General features: G+C 47.1%; 1 protein-coding gene across 1 annotated transcript in view; it reads left to right on the forward strand.

The window, feature by feature from the left end:
• LOC134949879 (cytochrome P450 2A5-like) overlaps positions 1–20,543 on the forward strand; it is a 68,113-nt gene that overhangs the window by 10,324 nt on the left and 37,246 nt on the right. Inside the window, exons 2-4 of the mRNA XM_063938578.1 lie at positions 2,137–2,286; positions 4,371–4,531; positions 6,316–6,492. Of these exons, the coding sequence (XP_063794648.1) occupies positions 2,137–2,286; positions 4,371–4,531; positions 6,316–6,492 (488 nt within the window). The remainder of the gene's footprint in view (positions 1–2,136; positions 2,287–4,370; positions 4,532–6,315; positions 6,493–20,543) is intronic.

The raw sequence follows: 20,543 nt of genomic DNA on the forward strand, positions 1-20,543 counted from the left end.
ATTGGCATACTTCTGCCTCTTCCTCTGTGTACAGTAGCTGCAATCCAGGCTCAGGAGTATTAAAGGCAAAAACTTTCATAAACTTACTATTTTAATTTTCTGCCTAATATGTTCTTACAAGTAATATTATTAAGATTATCGAGTCCCGAAATATTCTGTACTCATCATAACTTTATTGACTGCCAATAATCTCTCAACTTCACAAAAAAGTCAGGTTAGCTTTTATCTCAGAATTAGGCCCTGTCTATGGGACCTCAGTGCCGCAGAGTATTTGAAATACTGTAGAGTAATCGGACGCTTCAGTAAAGTAGTTCTTGAGCTGTAGTGTACAGTACTGTATTTCAATGGAGACCACATGCATGCGCAATGGTGATTTAAAAAAATGACATCTGGTGGATGATCGCAGGTATTACACTCACCGGTAACCCCAAATGCCATGCTAAGCACTGTGCACCTCCCTACGACTAGGCAGGCCTCATTGCCCCCAGGCATGTTGCAAATCTGTGATTGTGACTAATACCATAGACAGCATAGATAAGCAAGGCTCCATCTGTATGTCTGGAGTATAGCTAGATATATACAGTAGATAACCTACACTATTCCATGTCTCCTACTTCTCCTAATAGTTAATCTTTAGCCATTTCTTAGTCCTGATATTTTGTTCTTCCACATGAAAATTGACCATCAAATGAAGTGATTTCTGCATTAGATGCTTCTGTCGGCCAATCACCCATGATGTATATATTGCTTGTAGGGTAAGTACCCATGAAGAGCCTTCCCAAGCAATGCTTTGCTCAATCACATCTTAAGTTTAATTCATCTATTCCACTACTCCTGCTGACTAGAGATGATAATGCTACGTTATGGGTGGTATTCAAATGATATATCACGTCCAATCTCATTTCTAAAGTGATCCCCATCATCGCGCATATCGCGCCCATAGCAATCCTGTTTAGTTGCATAAAGGGGTGGACGCCTCGCTAGCCCAGGGGGGGTAGTGAGCTGAAATGATGATACCATGCCTGTCAGCAGAAACAGATATGTGTGGAAGGGGCTGAAAAGAATTGAATACAGCCCTATATCTCTGCTTTATGTCCAGTAGCTCAGAAAGCAGTTACCACTCTCTGTTCAGGACTCCTAAGAGAGTGAAGCCTGACAGAGAACGCTGTGATGCACTGGCTTTACAGGAGGTGTAATTGCTATACTTCAGTGTGAGAGCCTTTGTCGGCAAGGCATTACTCGCATATGGGGTGGCAAGTGAAATCCTGAAGTGCCAGTTCACCCTCTTTTTTTTTTTTTTTTTAATCCAGTGATTCACAGTGGTTTCTGTTAGTTCTCATTCTCCGAGAGAGCGACTGCCTGCTCTGCACTAATTTTATGGAGGCGTACTGCTGCAAAGTGTGATTGAAGTGCTAATTCAGGTGATTGTAGTACTGTGTGGTGTAATATGGATAAGGGGTAGTACTTTGTGGCGTAATGTGTATAAGGAGTAAAAGTGCAGTATAATGTGAATAAGGGGCCCTAGTGTGTGGCACAATGTGTATAATGGGTACCGTGTGGCATAATATGTATAAGGGGCTCTACTGTGTGGTGGAATGGGAATAAGGTTGCACTACTGTGTTTGTAATTTGAATTGTGGGTTCTATTGTGTGACCATGCCCCTTCCCCATGAGACCATGCCCTTTTTTTTGCACATGCGCCCCCAGTGCAGACTATTCTTATGAAGAGCACCAGTGTTGATTCTGGCATAGGGCACCAAAATGTCTAGTTATGGCTCTGGATCAAAACTTCAACTTTCAGGATGCTTTCTTTATTGTCAACATACTTATAGATGTAGATACTGAGTATATATATATATATATATATCCTTAGTCAAGTCATGTGTTTTACACTCAGTGAGGTAAATTTACTAAAGCTTCTAAAACAGAGATGCTGTCTATCATTTTCCAATTCTCTGTTTTAGAAGCTTTAGTAAATTTACCTCAGTGTCTCCAAAACAGTGCTGCACTGAGTCTCTTCTTCAGTCTTAGATATTGACCACTGTACATGAATATATGTTTATCTTCTCTTGCCAAGACTTGGTGTTGAGTGATGCATCTTTCTTACCCCTTAATAGTACATGTGTGTATTCCTCAGGAGTGGTATTCAGCAATGGAGAGTGCTGGAAACAGCTCCGTCGCTTCTCAATTACGACCCTCCGGAATTTTGGCATGGGGAAAAGGGGCATTGAAGAAAGGATACAAGAGGAGGCTCATTGCCTTGTGGAAACATTTAAGGAGATGAATGGTATGTAGTCTCTAATGTATTAAATATATTATAAGTGGATAGAAGTTCCACTGCTCTATAGACTGAAAAGTGAAGATAGCCTTTAAAATGGATCTCACACCTATCAGACCTTACATCATATATCTAAATCAGCCCTTTGCATCAATGTTTAAGTGAATAACGGTAGAAGGGGCCGTTGCTTGGAAAAAGAATGACCAGGCCTCATTTCTCACAGTCTGAGGAGAACAAGGATTAAGATGGGATGTAGTTGGGATCCCTGCGTTTAGGGTTCCCAGCAGTCACAATACTGGCGACAGAATCCCGACAACTGTTAGAATGCTGATGCCAGAATCCTGACAGCTGGAATTCCAAGCGCAAGTATACCAGGGAGGTTAGGATTAGGATACAGGGGGGAGGGTTAGTATCAGGCCGCTCGGGGAAGTTGAGGTTTAGGCTGCAGGGAGGAAGGGTTAGGTTGTGAGAATGATTGGTTAGGATTAAGCTGCAAGGAGGGAGGGATAGGATTAGGGATACTTACAGTACTGACCGCCGGCATCCAGTGCCCAACCCGTTTGAGATAATAGTTTAACCTGCAGTTATAAATGATTACCAGCTACAGTAGGTGATAACATTTCCTTTCTCTCTTCTGCATGCACTTAGTCTGGTGGTAAGGTTTTCTAGGATGAATTCAACCTGATTGCATTAATGGAGAGAATATTTAGCACCATCTAATTGTTGAATGGTGTAATTAAGAGTGGGAACATTCTGAAAGTAGGGTTTAGAGAAATCACCCTGGGCATAGAAAAAGTGACATGGAAATGAATAAAAGTCAGGAGGGTTAAAGGGTGCATATGGTGCATATAGGTTGAGGGTACATTTCAGATTGGGTCCTCTGTAGCCCACCTAAACAGGATTTTGTTCACATGTCCAAATCATGGTTCTGTTTCGGGCTTGGATGCAAGTGTGGGCTTCCAAGGCAGCCATATTTGTTGCCTTTGCTAATGCGAGAATACAGCCATCTATGCTAGTATCGGACCATCGCCTTCATATGGTCACACTGCCCACTGTTTTTCAGTTCGCAGCTGAAACATTCAGTCCATAGCTGTAACCTATGTGCACCGTATGCCCTATCCTTTACATACCACTTTCTCTATGCCCAGGGCGATTTCTCTATTATATTTTCCAGATCCAAAACAGTATGAGGGATTAAAACTAAGATTATTGTGGAAATTTCCACTAAGTGGCGGGATGTAATGGAGTCCAAGATCACCAGAGGTGCGGGATGCCATGCCTTGTCAGTGATTGTCCCTTTAAAAACAAAAGTTCAAGGCCGTACGGCATCCCACACCTATGGCAATCTCAAACCGAATTACATCCCACTGGGGATTTACAGCAAATGTGTCATACCCTTTTCGGAATGCCGGTGTCAGCATTCTGAACAGTGTCGGTATTCTGACTGCCGGGATCCCGCCTGAATTCCAGAGAAACAAACCATCCCAGTTTTGTGCTGACATTGATGTATAAGAGCTGCATTTTTTCTAGTCATTTTGAGTGATTGTACGCAATGTTGCGTTTGTAGCTATGCGTGCAATGGCAGTGGGATATATTTGCGATGGGGTTGCATAATCTCAGATGAGATCGTGGGTTTGGTTAGAGGTCTTCGCAGATTTGTGATTGCAATCGCAATCAGTGTGCGTTCAGTCGCAATTGCAATCCATGCTGAATGAAGACCTCGGAACATCTGTCACACGGGGGGTTTTACGTCATATGGCATATGGACAACCAGTAAGTGAGGTCACATGTACATATGCACAGGCTGTCCAAACATTACCATAATATACAGTAATTGTCATAAGTATGAGATCTTTTAGTTTACAACCTAAATAGTTTTATGCAATATGTATATTATATGTAAATAAAACAGACATACAGTATGCTATATGATGCCGTTAATGTGTATTCTGTAGAAATATGAATTCCATGTTCTTCTAATATTATGTTATACAGCTAGGGTTATGTTTTAGGATATTCAATAGTATAAATATAATTTATTTGTTTAGCATTTATCTTGGCAGACATGTAGTATTTTTTGCCTTCACATTTAGGAACTCCCTTCAACCCAACTTACTACTTTAGTCAGGTGGCTGCCAACGTTATCTGCTCCATAATATTTGGGAACAGGTACAGCTATGGAGATCCTGAGTTCCGCAGGCTCATGCACATCATCGATGACATATTTCGGGCTATGACCTCATTCTGGGGCCAGGTATTTATGAAACATTGCTCAATCATTTTCATATAAACCAAGCAATAATCAAAATGACCCATCACACAGATGCATTCTATGGGAATTATGAACTCTCAGACCCTAATGTCATAAGAACCTTTGTTTTACACGGTCGCTTGCGTCTGTATACACTATTTTAATTGATTTATTGGTTCATTATTTGGGGTTAATGTATAATTTCTGCAGAACACTGTATTTAGCCACCAGGGTAATCTTCAGCTTATGTCGAGTGATCTGTGCCTAAAACCATCATGAATCATGACTGATTATTGCGGTGATGATCTGGTGCTACGTCATCAGATGCAGCACTTGGAGAATCTTCCTGCAGTTGCCACTCTCAGCTGGAGGTCCCTCTGCTTCCTGGTTCCCCTTCAACCCCACCAAGTGCATGCTTGCATGCTTTTTTTTTTTTTTTAAATGTGTGTTTATAAAAGAAAATTATATTGGACATACTTTTAATAAATGTTTTTAACCTATTCAATCCTAAAAAAAAATGACAATTTCTGAGCGGTTTATGGAAAAAAATACTAGTTAGTTAAGTGGTTAAAGAAACCATGGGCTATATTTACAATGCAATAATTTTTATAAACCGCCACTTCTCTGGAGGTGAAAATTGAAACCGGAACGAACAGTGGCCCTCATTCCGAGTTGTTCGCTCGCAAGCTGCTTTTAGCAGCTTTGCACACGCTAAGCCGCCGCCTACTGGGAGTGAATCTTAGCATAGTAAAATTGCGAACAAAAGATTAGCAGAATTGCGAATAGACACTTAGCAGTTTCTGAGTAGCTCCACACTTACTCGGCAACTGCGATCAGTTCAGTCAGTTTCGTTCCTGGTTTGACGTCACAAACACTCCCAGCGTTCGCCCAGACACTCCCCCGTTTCTTCAGACACTCCCGCATTTTTCCCAGAAACGGCAGCGTTTTTTCACACACACCCATAAAACGGCCAGTTTCCGCCCAGAAACACCCACTTCCTGTCAATCACATTACGATCACCAGAACGAAGAAAAAACCTTGTAATGCCGTGAGTAAAATTCCTAACTGCATAGCAAATTTACTTGGCGCAGTCGCAGTGCGAACATTGCGCATGCGCAATTAGCGGAAAATCACTGCGATGCGAAGAAAATTACCGAGCGAACAACTCGGAATGACCACCAGTGTAATAAAGGCATAAAGTATCTATCGCATCACTCATAACGTAACATTTAATCATGCCTACAGTAGCACTGGCACACAAGCTAAATCAATCGGTTGTAGTATGAGAGGATTATCTTTTCTCATTAAAGGTGTGTATACATGGTGAAATAAATCTGTAATATTTTGACTACATAGTCAAAATCTTAAGGAAAGTTAGTGCATATCTAATGGTTATAGGCAGCTTGCAATACCGATCGATCTTTATGCGAACTCCCATGGGGTCTGTATCGTAAGGCTAGATGGACTGTGCAGGCAAGTCGATCTTGACTATCTAGTACAAAGTATAGTCAAAAGTGGCACTTAGTCAAAATCATACATAGACAAAATCCCAAGCACAGATAGTCAAAATCTGTACTATCTGTGCTATCTGGGCTCTGGGGGAATTCAAGGGAAATCAATCATATAGTCAAAATCAGGTATAGCACACCTTAAGATTGATAAATGAGGCTGTGAGAAATAGGGAATAGAAGTGGAACAATGGCACCTCTACTGAATAGTGAGATAAAATCTTAGAACTCTTGGATTTCCATTCTGTTAATGCACTTCTTTTCTGCCATGTACTGTAGCTGTATGATATGTTTGACATGCTGATGAGGCATATACCAGGACCCCATCACAAAATAACTAAGTATGGATACCAACTGGATGAGTTTGTCAAAGAGAGGATGGAGATTGATCGAAAGACATTGGATCCAAGTAGTCCACGACACTTGATCGATAGTTTTCTTATCAGAATGGAAGAGGTACAGTCAATATTCTTCATTACACTGATGTGAAAAGTTTTAGCAGTCTGTCATATTGATATACACATAAAATATACAGTATACATTTATTTTTCACTCCCCCCCCCCCCCATAGAACAGTTTAATGAATATGGGAAGACTCTATTTACTAAAAGACAGTTTTTTGCAGTTATGCTGTAGGATTGAAAATACAGTTTTTTTAATCCATTGCATGGTGTTTAAAAATATACAATAATATTGCGAAAAATGGAAAAAAAAACACAAAATAAACTAGGCAAGTAAATAGCACTTTGCATATACAGTATATGCTAAATTAGTAATAATCATGTACTTTGTAAGTCTCAAGCATAAAGTAAACACAGCTTTTCAATGTTTATGAGCAAAACCAAAAATTCTTTATACCTAAGACTAGAGATTTGCACCGGAAATTTTTGGGGTTTTGGATTCAGATCCATGGCCGTGTTTTGGATTCGGATGCGTTTTGGCAAAACCTCCCTTAAAATTTTTTGTCGGATTCGGGTGTGTTTTGGATTCGGATGTTTTTTTTCAAAAACAGCTAAAATCTTAGAATTTGGGGGTAATTTTGATCCTATAGTATTATTAACCTCAATAACCATAATTTCCACTCATTTCCAGTAGAGATGTGCACTTGAAATTTTTCGGGTTTTGTGTTTTGGTTTTGGGTTCGGTTCCGCGGCCGTGTTTTGGGTTCGACCGCGTTTTGGCAAAACCTCACCGAATTTTTTTTTGTCGGATTCGGGTGTGTTTTGGATTCGGGTGTTTTTTTCAAAAAACACTAAAAAACAGCTTAAATCATAGAATTTGGGGGTCATTTTGATCCCAAAGTATTATTAACCTCAAAATCCATAATTTCCACTCATTTTCAGTCTATTCTGAATACCTCACACCTCACAATATTATTTTTAGTCCTAAAATTTGCACCGAGGTCGCTGGATGACTAAGCTAAGCGACCCTAGTGGCCGACACAAACACCGGGCCCATCTAGGAGTGGCACTGCAGTGTCACGCAGGATCGCCCTTCCAAAAAACACTCCCCAAACAGCACATGACGCAAAGAAGAAAAAAAGAGGCGCAATGAGGTAGCTGTGTGAGTAAGATAAGCGACCCTAGTGGCCGACACAAACACCTGGCCCATCTAGGAGTGGCACTGCAGTGTCACGCAGGATGGCCCTTCCAAAAAACACTCCCCAAACAGCACATGATGCAAAGAAGAAAAAAAGAGGCGCAATGAGGTAGCTGTGTGAGTAAGATAAGCGACCCTAGTGGCCGACACAAACACCGGGCCCATCTAGGAGTGGCACTGCAGTGTCACGCAGGATGGCCCTTCCAAAAAACACTCCCCAAACAGCACATGACGCAAAGAAGAAAAAAAGAGGCGCAATGAGGTAGCTGTGTGAGTAAGCTAAGCGACCCTAGTGGCCGACACAAACACCTGGCCCATCTAGGAGTGGCACTGCAGTGTCACGCAGGATGGCCCTTCCAAAAAACACTCCCCAAACAGCACATGACGCAAAGAAGAAAAAAAGAGGCGCAATGAGGTAGCTGTGTGAGTAAGATAAGCGACCCTAGTGGCCGACACAAACACCGGGCCCATCTAGGAGTGGCACTGCAGTGTCACGCAGGATGGCCCTTCCAAAAAACACTCCCCAAACAGCACATGACGCAAATAAAAATGAAAGAAAAAAGAGGTGCAAGATGGAATTGTCCTTGGGCCCTCCCACCCACCCTTATGTTGTATAAACAGGACATGCACACTTTAACCAACCCATCATTTCAGTGACAGGGTCTGCCACACGACTGTGACTGAAATGACGGGTTGGTTTGGACCCCCACCGAAAAAGAAGCAATTAATCTCTCCTTGCACAAACTGGCTCTACAGAGGCAAGATGTCCACCTCATCATCATCCTCCGATATATCACCGTGTACATCCCGCTCCTCACAGATTATCAATTCGTCCCCACTGGAATCCACCATCTCAGCTCCCTGTGTACTTTGTGGAGGCAATTGCTGCTGGTCAATGTCTCCACGGAGGAATTGATTATAATTCATTTTAATGAACATCATCTTCTCCACATTTTCTGGAAGTAACCTCGTACGCCGATTGCTGACAAGGTGAGCGGCGGCACTAAACACTCTTTCGGAGTACACACTTGTGGGAGGGCAACTTAGGTAGAATAAAGCCAGTTTGTGCAAGGGCCTCCAAATTGCCTCTTTTTCCTGCCAGTATAAGTACGGACTGTCTGACGTGCCTACTTGGATGCGGTCACTCATATAATCCTTCACCATTCTTTCAATGGTGACAGAATCATATGCAGTGACAGTAGACGACATGTCCGTAATCGTTGTCAGGTCCTTCAGTCCGGACCAGATGTCAGCATCAGCAGTCGCTCCAGACTGCCCTGCATCACCGCCAGCGGGTGGGCTCGGAATTCTGAGCCTTTTCCTCGCACCCCCAGTTGCGGGAGAATGTGAAGGAGGAGATGTTGACAGGTCGCGTTCCGCTTGACTTGACAATTTTGTCACCAGCAGGTCTTTGAACCCCAGCAGACTTGTGTCTGCCGGAAAGAGAGATCCAAGGTAGGTTTTAAATCTAGGATCGAGCACGGTGGCCAAAATGTAGTGATCTGATTTCAACAGATTGACCACCTGTGAATCCTTGTTAAGCGAATTAAGGGCTGCATCCACAAGTCCCACATGCCTAGCGGAATCGCTCCCTTTTAGCTCCTCCTTCAATGCCTCCAGCTTCTTCTGCAAAAGCCTGATGAGGGGAATGACCTGACTCAGGCTGGCAGTGTCTGAACTGACTTCACGTGTGGCAAGTTCAAAAGGTTGCAGAACCTTGCACAATGTTGAAATCATTCTCCACTGCGCTTGAAACAGGTACATTCCACCTCCTATATTGTGCTCAATTGTATAGGCTTGAATGGCCTTTTGCTGCTCCTCCAACCTCTGAAGCATATAGAGGGTTGAATTCCACCTCGTTACCACTTCTTGCTTCAGATGATGGCAGGGCAAGTTCAGGCGTTTTTGGTGGTGCTCCAGTTTTCTGTACGTGGTGCCTGTACGCTGAAAGTGTCCCGCAATTCTTCTGGCCACCGACAGCATCTCTTGCACGCCCCTCTCGTTTTTAAAAAAATTCTGCACCACCAAATTCAAGGTATGTGCAAAATATGGGACGTGCTGGAATTTGCCCATATTTAATGCACACACAATATTGCTGGCGTTGTCCGATGCCACAAATCCACAGGAGAGTCCAATTGGGGTAAGCCATTCCGCGATGATCTTCCTCAGTTGCCGTAAGAGGTTTTCAGCTGTGTGCGTATTCTGGAAACCGGTGATACAAAGCGTAGCCTGCCTAGGAAAGAGTTGGCGTTTGCGAGATGCTGCTACTGGTGCCGCCGCTGCTGTTCTTGCGGCGGGAGTCCATACATCTACCCAGTGGGCTGTCACAGTCATATAGTCCTGACCCTGCCCTGCTCCACTTGTCCACATGTCCGTGGTTAAGTGGACATTGGGTACAGCTGCATTTTTTAGGACACTGGTGACTCTTTTTCTGAGGTCTGTGTACATTTTCGGTATCGCCTGCCTAGAGAAATGGAACCTAGATGGTATTTGGTACCGGGGACACAGTACCTCCAACAAGTCTCTAGTTGGCTCTGCAGTAATGATGGATACCGGAACCACGTTTCTCACCACCCAGGATGCCAAGGCCTCAGTTATCCGCTTTGCAGCAGGATGACTGCTGTGATATTTCATCTTCCTCGCAAAGGACTGTTGGACAGTCAATTGCTTGGTGGAAGTAGTAAAAGTGGTCTTACGAGTACGACTTCCCCTCTGGGATGACCATCGACTCCCAGCAGCAACAACAGCAGCGCCAGCAGCAGTAGGCGTTACACGCAAGGATGCATCGGAGGAATCCCAGGCAGGAGAGGACTCGTCAGAATTGCCAGTGACATGGCCTGCAGGACTATTGGCATTCCTGGGGAAGGAGGAAATTGACACTGAGGGAGTTGGTGGGGTGGTTTGCGTGAGCTTGGTTACAAGAGGACGGGATTTACTGGTCAGTGGACTGCTTCCGCTGTCGCCCAAAGTTTTTGAACTTGTCACTGACTTATTATGAATGCGCTGCAGGTGACGTATAAGGGAGGATGTTCCGAGGTGGTTAACGTCCTTCCCCCTACTTATTACAGCTTGACAAAGGCAACACACGGCTTGACAAATGTTGTCCGCATTTCTGGTGAAATACTTCCACACCGAAGAGCTGATTTTTTTGGTATTTTCACCATGCATGTCAACGGCCCTATTCCTCCCACGGACAACAGGTGTCTCCCCGGGTGCCTGACTTAAACAAACCACCTCACCATCAGAATCCTCCTTGTCAATTTCCTCCCCAGCGCCAGCAACACCCATATCCTCCTCATCCTGGTGTACTTCAACACTGACATCTTCAATCTGACTATCAGGAACTGGACTGCGGGTGCTCCTTCCAGCACTTGCAGGGGGCGTGCAAATGGTGGAATGCGCATGCTCTTCACGTCCAGTGTTGGGAAGGTCAGGCATCGCAACCGACACAATTGGACTCTCCTTGTGGATTTGGGATTTGGAAGAACGCACAGTTCTTTGCGGTGCTTTTGCCAGCTTGAGTCTTTTCAGTTTTCTAGCGAGAGGCTGAGTGCTTCCATCCTCATGTGAAGCTGAACCACTAGCCATGAACATAGGCCAGGGCCTCAGCCGCTCCTTGCCACTCCGTGTGGTAAATGGCATATTGGCAAGTTTACGCTTCTCCTCCGACAATTTTATTTTAGATTTTGGAGTCCTTTTTTTACTGATATTTGGTGTTTTGGATTTTACATGCTCTGTACTATGACATTGGGCATCGGCCTTGGCAGACGACGTTGCTGGCATTTCATCGTCTCGGCCATGACTAGTGGCAGCAGCTTCAGCACGAGGTGGAAGTGGATCTTGATCTTTCCCTAATTTTGGAACCTCAACATTTTTGTTCTCCATATTTTAATAGGCACAACTAAAAGACACAGAGGTAGCTACAGCCGTGGACTACCATACTGTGTCTGCTGCTAATATAGACTGGATGATAATGAGATGAAATCAATATATATATATATAATATCACACTAGTACTGCAGCCGGACAGGTATATAATATATATTTATTATGTACTAATGACTGATGACGGACCTGCTGGACACTGTCAGCTCAGCAGCACCGCAGACTGCTACAGTAAGCTACTATAGTAGTATGTATCAAGAAGAAAGAAAAAAAAAAAACCACGGGTAGGTGGTATACAATTATGGATGGACCAGCGACTGCCGACACAGAGGTAGCTACAGCCGTGGACTACCGTACTGTGTCTGCTGCTAATATAGACTGGATGATAATGAGATGAAATCAATATATATATATATAATATCACACTAGTACTGCAGCCGGACAGGTATATAATATATATTTATTATGTACTAATGACTGATGACGGACCTGCTGGACACTGTCAGCTCAGCAGCACCGCAGACTGCTACAGTAAGCTACTATAGTAGTATGTATCAAGAAGAAAGAAAAAAAAAAAAAACACGGGTAGGTGGTATACAATATTATATATATATTATATACAATTATATTATATATATATTATATATATTAAACTGGTGGTGATTATTATAAACTGGTGGTCAGGTCACTGGTCACACTATCAGCAACTTGCAAGTAGTACTCCTAAGCAGACAATCACAATATATATTATACTGGTGGTCAGTGTGGTCACAATGGCAGTGTGGCACTCTGGCAGCAAAAGTGTGCACTGTACGTTATATGTACTCCTGAGTCCTGCTCTCAGACTCTAACTGCTCCCCACTGTCAGTGTCTCCCCCACAAGTCAGATATACATTATACAGTCACACTATCTATCTATCTATCTATCTATCTATCTATCTATCTATCTATCTATCTATCTATCTATCTATCACTTCAGCAAGTAGTAGTACTCCTCCTAAAGTACTCCTCCTAATGCTCCCCAAAATTACTACTGTGTCTCTCTCTACTCTAGTCTCACTCTCTATAAACGGAGAGGACGCCAGCCACGTCCTCTCCCTATCAATCTCAATGCACGTGTGAAAATGGCGGCGACGCGCGGCTCCTTATATAGAATCCGAGTCTCGCGAGAATCCGACAGCGGGATGATGACGTTCGGGTGCGCTCGGGTTAACCGAGCAAGGCGGGAAGATCCGAGTCGCTCGGACCCGTGTAAAAAAACATGAAGTTCGGGCGGGTTCGGATTCCGAGGAACCGAACCCGCTCATCTCTAATTTCCAGTCTATTCTGAACAACTCACACCTCACTATTATTTTTAGTCCTAAAATTTGCACCGAGGTCGCTGGATGACTAAGCTTAAGCGACCCAAGAGGGCGGCACAAACACCTGGCCCATCTTGGAGTGGCACTGCAGTGTCAGACAGGATGGCACTTAAAAAAATTGTCCCCAAACATCACATGATGCAAAGATAAATAAATAAAAAAAGAGGTGCAAGATGGAATTGTCCTTGGGCCCTCCCACCCACCCTTATGTTGTATAAACAGGACATGCACACTTTAACAAACCCATCATTTCAGCCACAGGGTCTGCCACATGACTGTGTCTGAAATGACTGGTTGGTTTGGGCACCCACCAAAAAAAGAAGCAATCAATCTCTCCTTGCTCAAACTGGCTCTACAGAGGCAAGATGTCGACCTCATCATCATCCTCCAAATCCTCACCCCTTTCACTGTGTACATCCCCCTCCTCACAGAGTATTAATTTGTCTCCACTGGAATCCACCATCACAGGTCCCTGTGTACTTTCTGGAGGCAATTGCTGGTAAATGTCTCCATGGAGGAATTTATTATAATTAATTTTGATGAACATCATCTTCTCCACATTTTGTGGAAGTAACCTCGTACGCTGATCTCTGACAAGGTGACCGGCTGCACTAAACACTCTTTCGGAGTACACACTGGAGGGGGGGGGGGCAACTTAGGTAAAATAAAGCCAGTTTGTGCAAGGGCCTCCAAATTGCCTCTTTTTCCTGCCAGTATACGTACGGACTGTCTGACGTGCCTACAGTGATGCTGTCACTCATATAATCCTCCACGGTTCTTTCAATGGTGACAGAATCATATGCAGTGACAGTAGACGACATGTCAGTAATCGTTGGCAGGTCCTTCAGTCCGGACCAGATGTCAGTTTTCGCTCCTGACTGCCCTGCATCACCGCCAGCGGGTGGTTTTGGAAATCTGATCCTTTTCCTGGCAGCTCCAGTGGCGGTAGAAAATGAAGGAGGAGCTGTTGGCGGGTCACGTTCCGCTTGACTTGACAAGTGTCTCACCAGCAGGTCTTTGAACATCTGCAGACTTGTGTCTGCCGGAAAGAGATACAACGTAGGCTTTAAACCTAGGATCAAGCACGGTGGCCAAAATGTAGTGCTCTGATTTCAAAAGATTGACCACCTGTGAATCCTGGTTAAGCGAATAAAGGGCTATATCCACAAGTCTATGCCTAGTGGAATCGCTCCATTTTAGCTCCTCCTTCAATCTCTCCAGCTGCTTCTGCAAAAGCCTGATGAGGGGAATGACCTGACTCAGGCTGGCAGTGTCTGAACTGACTTCACGTGTGGCAAGTTCAAAGGGTTGCAGAACCTTGCACAATGTTGAAATCATTCTCCACTGCGCTTGAGTCAGGTGCATTCCCCATCCTTTGCCTTTATCGTAGGCAGATGTATAGGCTTATATGGCCTTTTGCTGCTCCTCCATCCTCTGAAGCATATAGAGGGTTGAATGCCACCTCGTTACCACCTCTTGCTTCAGCTGATGGCGGGGCAGGTTCAGGAGTGTTTGCTGGTGCTCCAGTCTTCGGCACGCAGTGGCTGAATGCCAAAAGTGGCCCGCAATTCTTCGGTCCACCGAAAGCTTCTCTTGCACGCCCCTGTCGTTTTTTAAAAAAAATTCTGCACCACCAAATTCATTGTATGTGCAAAACATGGGACCTTCTGCAATTTGCCCACATGTAATGCACGCACATTATTGGTGGCGTTGTCCGATGTCACAAATCCCCAGGAGAGTCCAATTGGGGTAAGCCAATCTGCGATGATGTTCCTCAGTTTCCGTAAGAGGTTGTCAGCTGTGTGCCTCTTATGGAAAGCGGTGATACAAAGCGTAGCCTGCCTAGGAACGAGTTGTCGTTTGCGAGATGCTGCATCTGGTGCCCCCACTGCTGTTTTTGCTGCAGGAGGCAATACATCTACCCAGTGGGCTGTCACAGTCATATAGTCCTTAGTCTGCCCTGCTCCACTTGTCCACATGTCCGTGGTTAAGTGGACATTGGGTACAACTGCATTTTTTAGGACACTGGTGACTCTTTTTTCTGAAGTTTGTGTACATTCTCGGTATCGCCTGCCTAGAGAAGTGGAACATAGATCGCATTTGGTACCGGGGACAGACTACCTCAAGAAATTCTCTAAGTCCCTGTGAACTAACGGTGGATACCGGACGCACGTCTAACACCAACATAGCTGCCAAGGCCTGAGTTATCCGCTTTGCAACAGGACTGTTGGACAGTCAATTGCTTACTGGAATTGGTACAAGTGGTCTTCCGACTTCCCCTCTGGGATGATGATTGACTCCCAGCAACAACAGCAGAGCCAGGAGCAGTAGGCATTACACAAAAGGATCCATCGGAGGAATTCCAGTCAGGAGAGGACTCGTCAGACTTGCCAGTGACATGGCCTGCAGGACTATTGGCGTTCCTGTCTAAGGAGGAAATTGACACTGAGGGAGTTGATGGTGTGGTTTGCACTGAAAGCTTGGGTACAAGAGGAAGAAGGGATTTAGCTGTCAGTGGACTGCTTCTGCTGTCACTCAAAGTTTTCGAACTTGTCAATAACTTTTGATGAATGCGCTCCAGGTGACGCATAAGGGAGGATGTTCCTAGGTGGTTAACGTCCTTACCCCTACTTATTACAGCTTGACACACACGGCTTGACACATGTTGTCCGCATTTCTGTTAAAATAATACCACACCGAAGAGGTGATTTTTTTTTTGTATTTTGCCCAGGCATGTCAATGGCCATATTCATCCCATGGACAACAGGTGTCTCCCCGGGTGCCTGACTTAAACAAACCACCTCACCATCAGAATCCTCCTTGTCAATTTCCTCCTCAGCTCCAGCAACACCCATATCCTCATCCTGGTGTACTTCAACAGTGACATCTTCAATTTGAAGATCAGGAACTGGACTGTGGGTGATCCTTCCAGCACTTGCAGGGGGCGTGCAAATGGTGGAAGGAGCCACCTCTTCCCGTCCAGTGTTGGGAAGGTCAGGCATCGCAACCAACACAATTGGACTCTCCTTGGGGATTTGTGATTTAGAAGAACGCACAGTTCTTTGCTGTGCTTTTGCCTGCTTAAATCTTTTCATTTTTCTAGCGAGAGAATGAGTGCTTCCATCCTCATGTGAAGCTGAACCACTAGCCATGAACATAGGCCAGGGCCTCAGCCGTTACTTGCCACTCCGTGTTTTAAATGGCATATTGGCAAGTTTACGCTTCTCCTCAGACGATTTTAATTTCGATTTTTGGGTTATCATTTTACTGAACTTTTGCTTTTTTGGATTTTACACGCTCTCTACTATGACATTGGGCATCGGCCTTGGCAGACGACGTTGATGGCATTTCATCGTCTCGGCCATGACTAGTGGCAGCAGCTTCAGCACTAGGTGGAAGTGGATCTTGATCTTTCCCTATTTTACTCTCCACATTTTTGTTCTCCATTTTTTAATGTGTGGAATTATATGACAGTAATATTATTATATCAATAGCAATGGCCTATTGTACTGTACTACTATATACTGTTGGTCACCAAAATTCTGCACTATACTGCTCACAACAATGCAGCACAGATATGGATACTAGAAGTGACACAGAGCTGCAAGATACAGCAATGGCCTACTGTACTGTACTACTTTACATACTGGTGGTCACCAAAATGCTACACCGTACTACTATATACTGGTCACACAACAATGCAGCAGATATTGAGCACTGATCAGGATACTAGAACTGAGTCTGACATGGAGCTGCAAGATACAGCAATGGCCTACTGTACTGTACTACTATAATATACTGGTGGTCACCACAATGCAGCACACTGAGCACAGATATTGAGCTTTTCAGACAGAGAACGTAGCCACATCCTCTCTGCTCAATTTACAATGCACGAGTGTAAATGGCGGCGGCGCGCGGTTCTTTATATGGAATACGAATCTCGCGAGAAGCCGACAGCGGGATGATGACGTACGGCCTCGTTTGGGTTTACCGAGCAAGGCGGGAAGATCCGAGGCTGCCTCGGACCCGTGTAAAACACGTGAAGTTCGGGGGGGTTCGGATCTTGACGAACCGAACCCGCTCATCTCTACCTAACACTAAGGGGCAGTGTGCTAAGCTTTGGACAGTGATAAAGTGAAAGATATAAACTGCCATCCAATCATCTCCAAACTATAATTTTAATAAACACAGCATGTAACATGGCAGTTTGGAGCTGATTGGCTGATACTATGGGGGGATACTATGGCAAAATCAACCTGGTTTTGCCAGGTAGATGATTGACACTTTGGAGAGCGAAATGACTGCATAGGAATAGAGAGAGTTAAACCTCCTGTGAGAGGTGGACCTAGCTGTGAGGAAAAGTACAGCCCATGGGGAGAGGGGAGGGTCAGTATATATAGGGACTGCTAGGCCAGCCTGGTCTCTCTTGCTGCTGAATTGCCTTGGGTGAGTGCTGCATAGCAGAGTCTCCACATTTTAGCTTGGCTTTTGCTCTAGCTTGGTTTCTTGCCACTTCCCTTCACATTACACGCTGCTTGAGATGGCCGCCTCTCACCCTCGCCGTGCCGCCGGGACCCCAGCCCATTACCGCTCATCAGGCGGTGGGTCTGGGCCCGAGGATGGGCTGGCTGGCACTACTGACGGCTACCCGTCTTCTGGGGCCTACGCGGGCGCTGGTGCGGATGGGGCGCAGCGGACTCGGTCCTCATTGCCGCTGGGTTCCGGTCCGGTCTTGCCGGCCGGGCGCGGGCGGCGGGGAGGGCTGGGGGCACAAGCAGGACGCCCGGAGGTGGCCGGGCATCGGCCCTCACCTCCGGGTGCAGTGTTGGCGGCTCCGGTGCTGCGGTCGGGTGCACGCGCGCCAAGTTGGGCGGCCGACGGAGGCTGCCGTTTTGTCCCCCATCTCTTCCCCCTTGTCGCCGCCGCGAGGCGGTGCCAGGCGAGGGAGCAGAGCGGGGTCTCGTCCGACAGTTCTCCCTGCAGGGAACAATAGCGGAGGGTTAGTGGCGGGAACCGGTGGGCCGCGCGCGCAGGGTGCGCGCACGACCGCGCTCTCCACAGGTGGCGTCGTTCGTGCACGTGTGCGTGCTGCGGCGATGCTGGTGTCCTTGTCTCCCCTGCTGCCTCCTTTGCAGCCGGAGTCAGGCGGGGAGCGGCGGCGGGGGGGGCGTAACAGGGACGAGCAGGGCAGCATGGAGTCCCGCCGCGGCGCCCTCCCTCCGGGCGGAGGGAGGGCGCGCGCGGGGGGTCAGATAGTGGGAGCAGCACTGGCGATGGTCGGCAGGCGCATGTTGGGAGCAGTGACTGGTGGGGGACCGGGCCGCTGGTGGTCAGGGCCCTACCGGTCCCCCAACGGGCCAGTCTGGGCTTCGGACATCGGGCCCCCGGTTGGCGGCTGTCGGGCTACGGGCAGGGAGGCGTGCGCCAGCATCTGCGGGGGATCCTGTGGGTGCCGACAGTGATTTTTGGGGTGGTCAGGACCCCTCCGGAGAGCTGGCGTCGGCCCTGTCAACGGTAGTGGCGGCATTGGGTCCACTGGCCACTGCCGCATCCCCGGGGGCGGCAAGGCGTTCCGGCACGCACACGGTAGCGAGCGTGTCCGGTGCGCAGCAGGGGTCGGTGGCTCAGCGAGTTGCTCAAGCTTGCCGCGAGCTGGGGGCGGCCGCGGCGCAGCTAGTTCGCTGTTCCGTGCGGGACGAGCAAGGGCGCAAAGTGGGGACGCTTTCGCCACGGAGTGCTAGGCATGCGCCTCAATTGGTTTCTGGGTCCTTTGCTCCATCTTCTTCAGGTGATCGCGGTGAAGTTGAGATGGTGGGGAGCGACGAAGAGGATGTCGCAGTTGCCACACCGGAGGATTCCCTGTCCGAGCAGTCGACAGCATCAGGTGAGGTTGAGCAGTCGGTGTCGGGCTCCAGCACGCGCTCTAGTTCTCGCAGTTCTTCCTCTTCTTCTTCCCTGTCATCGCCGGCGTCCGAAGTCAGTAGCACGACTAGAGCGAAAAAGCGCGCAACAAAATACGCCAAGAGGGTGGCGGGGCAGCAGGAGAGGTGGAAGAGACGTAAGCGGCTTAGCGAGGACGCTCGCAGGGCCAAGAAGTGCCGCGATTTGCCTGGGGTAGTCCACTGCGATTACACTGTCGTGATGCGGGGGCTGCGGGATAGCTGCCGTAGGAAGATCTGCAGGGGCGATTACGTTGATATGTTCGTCCTGACGAAGGATGCAAAGAAGGACTATAAGTCAGCATCAGCTAAGAAGGGCATCGGGGCTGAGGCTTTCCGTACCTTCGACAACTGGCTGGCCGTTTTTTGCGTCTTTGCGGCTTGTTACCTAGAAGATAGGCCTGACGAACATATGAACGTCATTAGATACCTGCATTTAATACACGATATGCAGCGCACATCGTCAGGCATCGAATGGCGGATGTATGACTAGAAATTCTGGGAGAAACAGGACTGCTTGCAGGTGATTGACTTTGGTTGCAAGGACGTGGAAGTCTGGCTCCAGGTCACCCGGACCTCTCAACCCGCTAGGGAGCCCCGGAATCCGAGGGCGGACGGGCACCGTGCAGGGTCGTCCGCCCAAGGGACCGGCGCGGACGGCGGATCGGGCAAGACAGGTAGATTGGCCGTCCGTGGGGGGGGGCAGGCCGCCGCGAAAGGGAAGTGCTTCGCATTTAACAATGCGTCCTGTTCCTTCGGCAAGCAGTGTCGGTTTCGACATTTGTGCTTGCAATGTGGCGGCTCCCACCCAGCCTCTACCTGTTTTAAAGGCAGTCGCCAGGGTGCGCGGGGTAAGCAAAGTTACACAAGACCCGGCGCGAGCGGGAGCGCTCCGCAGGGCACCAACGCCAATTAATTTGGATGCAATGGCCAAGTGGTTGGATTGGTATCCAAATAAGGCTGACGCTCAGTTTTTGTTTCACGGTTTTCAGTTTGGTTTTCGCTTGCCTGTTGCGAGCAAGGTTTCGATCCTGGCCCAACGGAATCTCCAGTCTGCTCGGGCCTTGCCGTCGGTTCTGCGAGAGAAAGTGGATAAGGAGTTACGGCAGGTAGGATGGAGGGACCGTTTAGCTCAACCCCGGTGGATGACTTGGTCATCTCCCCAGTGGGGGTAGTTCCCAAGAAGACTCCAGGTGCTTTTCGGCTCATTCAGCATCTTTCTTACCCGTCGGGGTCGTCGGTCAACGACGCGATACCACCGGCTCATTGCTCGGTAGTGTACCAGTCGTTTGACGAGGCGCTTGAGTTGGTCCGTAGTTGCGGCCCTGGGGCCCTGATGGCTAAGATCGATGTGGAATCCGCGTTTCGGTTGCTGCCGTTGCATCCGGACTCATTCCGTTTTATGGGTTTTCGGATTGGAGCGGAGTATTTCATCGACAAATGTTTGCCGATGGGATGTTCCGTTTCCTGCTCGTTTTTTGAACGGTTTAGCACATTCTTACATTGGTGCGTGGAGTCTTCATCAGGGGGTCATGGAGTCGCCCATTACCTCGATGACTTCCTGTGTGTGGGTCCGGCGAATTCGCCACGCTGCGGCGACTTGCTGTTCAGCATCCGAGCTCTGTTTTTTTACTTTGGCGTTCCTGTGGCCGAGGATAAAACGGAGGGGCCGGTCTCCTGTTTGTCATTCTTGGGGATCGAAATCGACACGGTGGCAGGATCG

The sequence above is a fragment of the Pseudophryne corroboree genome, chromosome 8, assembly GCF_028390025.1.
Source record: "Pseudophryne corroboree isolate aPseCor3 chromosome 8, aPseCor3.hap2, whole genome shotgun sequence".
NCBI classification, from domain to species: Eukaryota; Metazoa; Chordata; class Amphibia; order Anura; family Myobatrachidae; genus Pseudophryne; species Pseudophryne corroboree.